The sequence below is a fragment of the Chroicocephalus ridibundus genome, chromosome 4, assembly GCF_963924245.1.
Source record: "Chroicocephalus ridibundus chromosome 4, bChrRid1.1, whole genome shotgun sequence".
In the NCBI taxonomy this organism is placed as follows: domain Eukaryota; kingdom Metazoa; phylum Chordata; class Aves; order Charadriiformes; family Laridae; genus Chroicocephalus; species Chroicocephalus ridibundus.
The window spans coordinates 56,183,213-56,191,938 of NC_086287.1; the positions used below are offsets into that span (position 1 = coordinate 56,183,213).

The following is an 8,726-nucleotide window of genomic DNA, read 5'->3' on the forward strand; positions in this document are numbered from 1 at the left end:
ATCCTATGCAATGGTGTGTTTTGCAAGTGAAGTGAGTGCACTGAGTACATTCCACCTATTTTACAGTAAGAACTCCTGCGATTCATGTGTTTCTGCATGATCTCTACATAAAGCAAAGGTTCACTTCTGAGTGGCGCATAAAAGGAGAATATATTCTGTGCATCGCATCCTCACTGTGCTTGCTTGATGCCTTAAGGCAGTATGGTACCATTGCTGGTAGTCACAAAACAATCATGTTTGCTGTAAACTTACATTTTAGTATGTGAGGGCTTTATGGATAGCTGTATTTCTTCTTTCTAAGTGCGTATAATTACTTAGGCTGACTTGGAGCCTAATGTAATATGAATATTACATGTAATATACGTAGGTTTTCTGCAATAATATTGATTGTAACAGAAATGGAAGAAATAGTGTAATGTGTCTGTGGTATTCCTTACAGATTAGCACCACGTTCATGAAATCTCAGTAATTTTGCGTGTTTGCTAGTGGTTAGTCTTTTGTAATGACTTTGGGACAAAGCAAATACAGATATTGGTCTTCAATCTAATTTTGCTGTATCTTTCTTCACAGCTTCCTGTTATGGGAGGAGCCTTTATGGACTCACCCAACGAGGACTTTAGTACAGAGTACTCCTTGTTTAACTCATCAGCCAACGTCCATGCAGCTTCTTCCATGCAGAATCCACCAGAAGAGACATCCCGGTCTTCAAACGATGCCATATTGTTATGGATTGCAATAATAGCAACAATTGGAAATATCGTGGTTGTGGGAGTGGTGTATGCCTTCACCTTCTAGGATGACTGTCCCTCCAAACGCTGAAAGAGAGGAAAACTGCAAAAGTATTTGTCCTGTGTATGTATGTATGTGTGTATATATACATGTATATCTATATAAATACATATAGGTAGGGACTTTGTTGATTAAGTGCTGCCACAATCATGGAAATGAAATGCAAGTTAATCACCTTAAATCTTGATGCCAGAAAGTTTGGATGCAATTGCAAATTGTATGCAGGTGAGAGCTTTCATTGAGAATGGAGCCAATACCCGTTTTGTATAGAAATGTAATAAGAGAGAGACGACTGTGGGTATAGTAAATACAAAGAGAAAGTGAGATTTATATAGAAAGTGCTTATTTTCTACTGTTTAGATTTTTCTAGCAGCTCTTCTGCATTTTGTCAGCTTTTTTGTGCATTTTTTTACTGTGGTATAATGTTCTATGAAATTGTTCTATGTCATATTTGCTGGACGTTTTAGTTTTCCAGATGGACTAAGTGGTCGCCATTGGCTCAGTTCTGACGAAGTACACGTTCTTCATGCGTGAGTCTTGAGCACGTGCATACTCTAGGCTGTGTTCAAATCATGAGTCTTAAAAGCTATGATGGGCAGACGCACGCTGTCTAACACCTGCCCTTCCAGTATCAATTACTGGATCTAATAATCTATGTGTTGATGCTAACCCTGTTTGCAGGAGGAGGAGCAGCTATTGCACAGTGTGCCTGGTCTGCAGAACCTCTGCGCTCCAGAGAAGGACGTGTTAAACGGAACAGCAGCAAAAGCTCCCATTTCTGTCTAGAGGTACTGGATTGCAGGGACAACAGTGGTTTGTAGATGTGTCCCTTTCAGGAAAACAAAGGCCAAATACCATGCTTTTCAGCTCATTTCACTGTAATCCGGATTTCCCACAGCAACCATAAGCTTATCGGTGTATCAAAAGAACGTGGGGAAATTGTGAAGCCTAATTAACAGTGAAGGATGAAAGCAAGACTGGACACTTCTGTGCTTGTGAGGGAGTGAGTGCAAGGGTCAGGTGTGTCCTGGAGTAGAAACAGCACCAAAAAAAGGTAGTAAGTGACAGACATGCAAGTGCTTGTGTCTCTGGGTTCTGATGAGGCTCTTGGAAGTGATTTTTATATAGCCGATTATCTCAATTTATACTCCGATTATCATTTGGATTTGTTCTGTTGAGCGAGAACATTTTCACCGCCTTGTTTCCATGAGCAGTTCCTTTTTAAGGGCTGTATCTTTTCAAAACAAGCTGTAGCTTTCCTTATTCCAGAGATTATAAAATCTTGAGGGAAGGAAAAAAAACAAAACAAAACACAAATATACAAAATGTCTGCACTTTGAGAGTAGTAGATTCTTCCTCTCTGTCTGCATGTACTGTATAGGTTTTCTGTGTCATACAGCTACTACCCTAATTCCAGAAAGCCTTGTCTGCAGAAACAGAGACTATTTTTGACGCTTGCCTGCCACTGAGCTTGAGGCTGGACTAAGAGATGCTGAATTTATATTTCATATATATATTTCTTTTATATTTAAACCGTTTTTCCTGCAGGGCTGGTGGACAGTTACTTGAATCAAAGCAGCGTGTCCCAAATCAGTATTTATAACCACTCAATAGTCATCGTAGATTTTTTTTTTTTTTTTCCTACTCCATGAACTGGCCTTTACAGCTGGGAAGGATGCAGAGCTAGCAGGGGGGAGGAAAGAAACTAAGTTGTCTTGAGGATGAGACATACAATGACAACTCACTTGAGGAACTGAGCTTCTGTGTGTGTAGTTATGGCCCTGTTGGGACACAGGGTTTTGTGAAGATGGTTAAGGACAGACAAGATCTGTGCTGGGAAAACATTTGAGAAGCCCAGTTCTGGAAGATCAGCGGGACAGTAAGCAAATTTTGTCTAATAAAATAGCTGTAGCCTTAAGAATGGTATAAAAAATATGATTTTCACTGTCCTAAAGTAACTATTCGTTCATTCACAGGCAAAGGATAATAAAAAACGGGAGCTGCATAAGTTGTGTACCTTTCCTGTTTTTCACTCCTCTCTCTCTCTCTGAGCAGAAAGCAAGCTGTTAAGTGAGGTGGGAAGGCTGCAGAGAAGCTTCCAACACAGAAACAAGCAAGGTCTGGTATATAAACATGTAGGACCCATGGAAATATTGCTTAATGTGATGTACTGTCCCCAACCATTTTCTGATACTCTATTGCCTTTGTAACTGTATCAATTACTCGTGGACTTCAGTGTTTCTGTAGGCTCTCTAGTTATGCCAGATCTTGCAAGCAGTGGTTTTGCGTGAAGAGGAAAACATTTCCACCATGATTAAAACCAGTTTGACAGTATGGTATCTGCCCAATGGGATTATTGTACTGCTTAATGGATTTTTCCAGCAGACTGCTTTGTTTAAATTTCTTAGAATATTAATCCAAATGCAATTAGCAAAGTTTGTATCTCTTTCCCAAAGAGCTGGACTGAATTCTTCACCCATGAAAAGCATTAGAGCAGGAACAGCAAAGAACCACCACTCTGCTAATGAAACCGAGTGACACTTTTGTGTTGCTTTTCTCAAAGAAAGTGCCCTACTTTCATGTGAAATTGCTAGTAGTAGCAGGAGTGTTGGAAAACAATGAGTTCTGCCTCCCTCATCCAGATCATCCTCATACATATTTTTCAGCGTTAGAGGCAGAGTTGTCAAGAAGGTCCAGACAGAACTTTAATTAAAGTAATTGGCTTGACAGGGTGACATGGCAAACTGGGTGCACGCAGCAAGTGCAGGCATCTCCTGTCTTGTAGTTAAAGACACTGACTGTGTAGCTTCTCTGTTGAGAAAAAATGATGCAGATGCAAGAATGCTGCATGCAAGAGGCTGTAGAGAATGGTGTCAGGTGTATTAAAGATCCCTAAATTGCAGTGGGCAGAGCTGGTAGTGGATGAATGGTGGATGTTTCATAGGTGTGGTCCTGTGAAAGGTGTTACTGCCTCTGTATGTGGGCATATGTTATAGTCTGAACTGTCAGTGCAGTGTGACTTGGAGCACTGTAGCTTCTCCTTTCCTTAGAGCCAGGCAGTTGGATAACTGCTGTCGCTCACTGAGGGGTGACGAGGAAGCCCAAACGCATTCCCCAGAGCTGTTCTCTGAAACTCTTCTGTAAAAGCAGAAGAGCGCTCTGTGCTTTGCTGAGCACTTTGTGTATGAGCATGAGAGCAGGATTGCACCTACAGAAGATCTATGCTTTAAATAAAAGCATCTAGCACAGATAAGTTACAAGATCCTGATTGGTGTTTGCTCTGTAGTAGACAAAGCAAAACACTTTCTATATGCAGTGCTAGACCCCTAGCTGTGTTGTAAGCATCATTGTGCAAACACAAAAAGCAATACTGTATGTGCTCTGCAAAGTTATTAATGAGCCATGAGAAGCAGGTAGACAAACTGGATGCCCTAATGCATCTCTTCTAGCCATGGCCTCTGGGGATTGATAGCAACATATCAAATAATTGAACTGTCTCTTAAGAATTTTTTTTGCTCTAAGCAGCCAGCAGCTTGACACAGCAGCTTTGCAGCCACCGCAGCAAAGAGACTAAAGGCTGAACGGTTATGGAGGTAGGTGCAAAGGCACTGTAGATAAAAGAACAAGGTAGGGAAACTCACACAGCTACTCCTGGTTTATTTTTACCTGCAGCACTAGGAGTCTGTGCTTGTCCACAGCATTAACATCCTCCTAAAATAAAATGAGGGAGGAGGATGTATTTCTGTGTCAACACACTTGCAAAACGGAACAACAGATTTTGAAACTGGTGCAACAGTAGCACAGAGACTCATCTGCTACAAATAATGTATTTAGCCATTTAAGTGGGCAAGCAAGCTGTAGATACCTCAGAAGCAATGAGACCCCCTCTCCAAAATCCTTGTTTGCAATAGGACGTGAGGGCAGTTGGCATCCCACCAAACTGCTGCGCAGCCTGTAATAACAAGTCCCAAATCAAGAGTGAATAGAAGCAGCCAGCCATTATAGTCTTATCCTGTACATCAATTTGAAGATAAAGGGAAAATGTGCCTTTGTGTCTGGGACCAAACAAGCACAGGAGTCTTTAGTCTATATGTTGTTATCTATTTTTGTCTATTATTAGAAGCTTTCGTTTTGCAATTCTCAAACAATTCCAGTTGTTAACATCTTCACATTTCTCTGCAGGCTGCTGAGAGTTATTAATTTCACATAGCTCTGTCCATTTATCTGATGTAATTTTACTGGGTTTCCTGTGGCTAATCACAGAGCAGAATCTGGAAAATTACTCTTTTTAAGGATGGTTTCCATTATTCAGAGAAATAGGCCAAAAATCAGAATCCCAGATCAAAATGCTTCTGTGCTTTCAGAGCATTCAGAGCTCTGGAGAATTGGATTTCATCTGATTAATGTGCAGAAAGGAAAAGGGCATTCAGGTCCCTAGTGATAATGTCAGACATCAGGGTTCTGACAGGCAGAGCTGAGCGCTTCATTACCTCCTGCTCTGCCCCTCTGAGCCCTGCTGTCCTGCGTCCAACACAGCCCGAGCTTAAGTAAGTGAACTAACCACCAGGTACAGCATGTCCCTCCTCGTCTTACAGCTTGCTAATCCTCAGGGAAACAAGTGCATTTGTTCCATTCACAGAAGAAGAGCCAGAGATCAATATTCTGCTAGGGTATATTGTTGTTGGTAAACTGGTCTGCCACCCATAAGGTAAAGGTAGGGATGTTTTCACAGGTAGTTAGCCCTTTGCCCCTGAGCTGGGAACATCCTGAAGAAATCAAAGCATCCTGAGCCCTTGAAGTCTCCTGCTGCCCTTGATCTGACACTAACTATTTGCATTTTCTCATAGCTTTTGTATTTTCTCTTTGTCTTTTAACCTATCTTTCAAACTCAAACAGTGAAAATGAAGTCATCACTATGCTCTTCTCTGGACGTGTAGGGAAATCCTAACAGCTAGGGACCAACTATGTCCACTGTTACTTTTTGGCCCTTCAGGCACAAAGGAGGAGGAAAGCGTTCAATTGTCTACCCAGGAGAATATGTGCCTTTGCAGAAAAAAAATGCATGGCAATTTTATCTCATTCTGGCCTGTACCACAGTATTTATGCTGAGACAACATGACCAGACCTATTTTTGCAGTAACCTGTTTTGAGAATTACAGCAACACAGCCAGGAACTGGAAAAGAAAACAACCCTGATGATAACACAAACCTGTCACATATCTCATCATCTCGATGACGTGCCTCTGAAGGCAGGTTTACCTGAGTGTCATAGGCAGGCTTGATCCGCTGGTTACTGAGGCAAATGCCCTTTTGTACGAGCACATATTGGTCTCCATCTTTTCAGGAAGTCTTCGGAGCATTGTGCCACCCATGCTCTCTTTCCTGATCAGCCTGATAGCTAAAGGTATTTTTCAGTTGTAGAAAATACTTGAAAAGCTTCCCTTGTTAGTAGAATACATGCAAGATTTACTTTCCAAAGCTCTGCTCTGCTTAGTCTCCCTGCAAAAGCAAAAAACACCTAGTTTTTGTAAGCTAATGAGTCAAGTATCGTCTGTACAGTAGCATCATCTCATTTAAATCTATTGCTTTATACCAGTAGAACTCAAAGAGGAATCTTACTATTACCCAGACTTCAAAAAGGCTGAGAACAGAGACAAGTTGCTCCTCAAGAATGTCTCAGGAGTCGCTACCTGATCCTTTAGGCTACATCATTCCTCAGTCCTCCCCAGAGTACCCCGATGCGAACTTGCATCCATCCTTTAAAACCCTTATCACCACCATTTGTCTCTACACCTTCATTTTATTTCTCCCTTTATCTTCTGTGTATTCTTTTCATTCCCTGGTATCAGAGCATGTGAGCGTTTGGAAGCCAGCAATGTTCTTCTGCCCTTCTTAACCACCTCCTTGACTGCCTTTCACTGACAGTAATGTCAGTGATAAGTCAGGACTTATCACAGTAAGTACAAAGATCAGTGGTATAAGGTCTCTTCCTGTAGGAAGATATTAAACATTATCTGCCTTAGCAAACCGCAAAGTGTTTCCGCCAAGCAGAAGAGTAAGATGTGGCCATGAATCTTGCTAACTGTATTGTCAGTACCCATATGACCCAAAGCTCCTTTTAGAAACTCAGATTTTATAAATATACTGCGCTGTTCTTCTTGCAGTCAGCTTTTACCAAGCTTTCCTCAACCCAAAGTCCCAGTCAGAATCGGTGGTAATGCACTTGGGGGTGGGGCAAGGGGAGTGGAAGTGCCATATGCAGGAGACTCGAAAAGCTCCATGTGACTTGTTGTAGGGTCAAGGCCATTAACCACAAGCCTAAATCAGTGAAGAAAAATGACCACAATGTGCTATGCCATGGGTATTTCAAATGTAGTCACACCTGTAGTTCTCAGATGCACAGCCAAGCTGCCGTGGCCAGATTGCATGTTTCTGAGTCTCGTTGTCAACAAAAGGAGGTGTGTTCCTCAGCCAGAACCTCACAAGTCCCCCTCACAAGTCCCTGCTTGTTCTGGTATGGTTTTGGAGCTTCCTGAGCTGCACTCATTAAGGTGAGTGGGAGTTCAGTCCCACTAATGAGCAAGTAAGATTGAACTGTTTACAGATCTAGGCCTAAAACTCTTTTCAGTTACTTGCCTTCATAAGGATACTCAAAGTTCCCGAGGCTGTGAGCTGCTCTATCCAGAGGGACCTTTGCCTCCACCTGGAGTCAACTGGATTAATAACACTTCTTTTACACTTCTGACGTCTGCTTCAGTGGATCAGCTTGCAGGACTAGCTCTGGGTTGCTGCCGTTTTATTTTAAATATATCTAAAGATGTCCATAATTTCCTAATCAAAAGGAAGAAAGAAAGCAGAACACTGTATTTTTTTAAATGAGAAGAGAAGGTAATAAAAAAACAAGTCTGAATATTTTGATAGATATGCTGGAAGGGTATATAACGTAGCAAACAGTTGCACTATTTTTTCTATTGTCTGAGCACCTAACCTGAGAAATATTTGTTCTTTCTCTAACTAAGAACTCTTTCAGTTCTGAAGTTATAAAGTTTGGAAGGAGTGGAGTGCAAAGCCCCAATGAAACTTTAAAATAATGTAAATAACTCCAGTAGCTAGCTGTGCAAGGTAGCCTATAACATTTGTTTTGCAGTTATCTCAAATATCTCCTGGTTGTTGGGGGTTTTTTTTCCAAAATAAGCTAAATAGTGACACTTCTGAAAGCATCTGTACTTCATGCAAAAATCACAGTCATGGAAATAACATCCTTCAGCTCATGTAAAACAGCTTTACAGGAGCCCTTTAATATGCACTGCTATTTTTCTTAATATTCCTTGACAATTTAATTCTCTTGTGCTTTCTCTCTGCTACCCTGTTTTGTACACACAGGTTCGCAGGACTTCTCTGTATTGTTTTTGTAATAGATGGGTTAGTTTAAAGAAAAACCTTTACTCTTGTAATAATCGTTCTTGAAATGTGGATCTCTATCTGTAAAGAGAAAAACAACTTTTAAAATGCCCTCTGTTTTCTCTAAGTTTACTGTAATTAGCAAGTTTAGTTAACAGAAATGTAGTCTTTTAAGCTCCTGTTATATTCTTTTCTGGTTATTGACTGCTTTCACTATGTGCGTACTTAGTACTGGTTCCTTCTTTTACTATGGTGAAAATGACAAGTTTTGTTAATATCGGATGGAAATTGTGTTTTTGGATAAAGTTCTTCAAATTGATGGCAGCGTGTGGTTTTTCATTTTATTGTCAGTTTACTTGACAACATTTAGAAGCCTGAAAATGCAGTTATTTAATTATTACCTCCAGGGATAGACTGACACTAATAATTTGTTGCAATTCACAAATCTACATGATTTGTCAAGCCTTTGGAATCCGTCTCTATTGCATATGTGGCACAAACCAAACACCACAGCTGTTTCTACAGAAATGGATTCA

The 8,726-nt window shown here is 40.8% G+C and overlaps 1 protein-coding gene across 1 annotated transcript in view; it reads left to right on the forward strand.

Moving 5' to 3' along the window:
* The window catches only part of C4H14orf132 (chromosome 4 C14orf132 homolog), a 45,103-nt gene extending 36,594 nt beyond the window's left edge, over positions 1–8,509 (forward strand). The window contains exon 2 of the mRNA XM_063333097.1: positions 571–8,509. Within this exon, the coding sequence (XP_063189167.1) occupies positions 571–795 (225 nt within the window). The 3' untranslated portion in view covers positions 796–8,509. The remainder of the gene's footprint in view (positions 1–570) is intronic.
* The last annotated feature ends 217 nt before the right edge of the window (positions 8,510–8,726 follow it).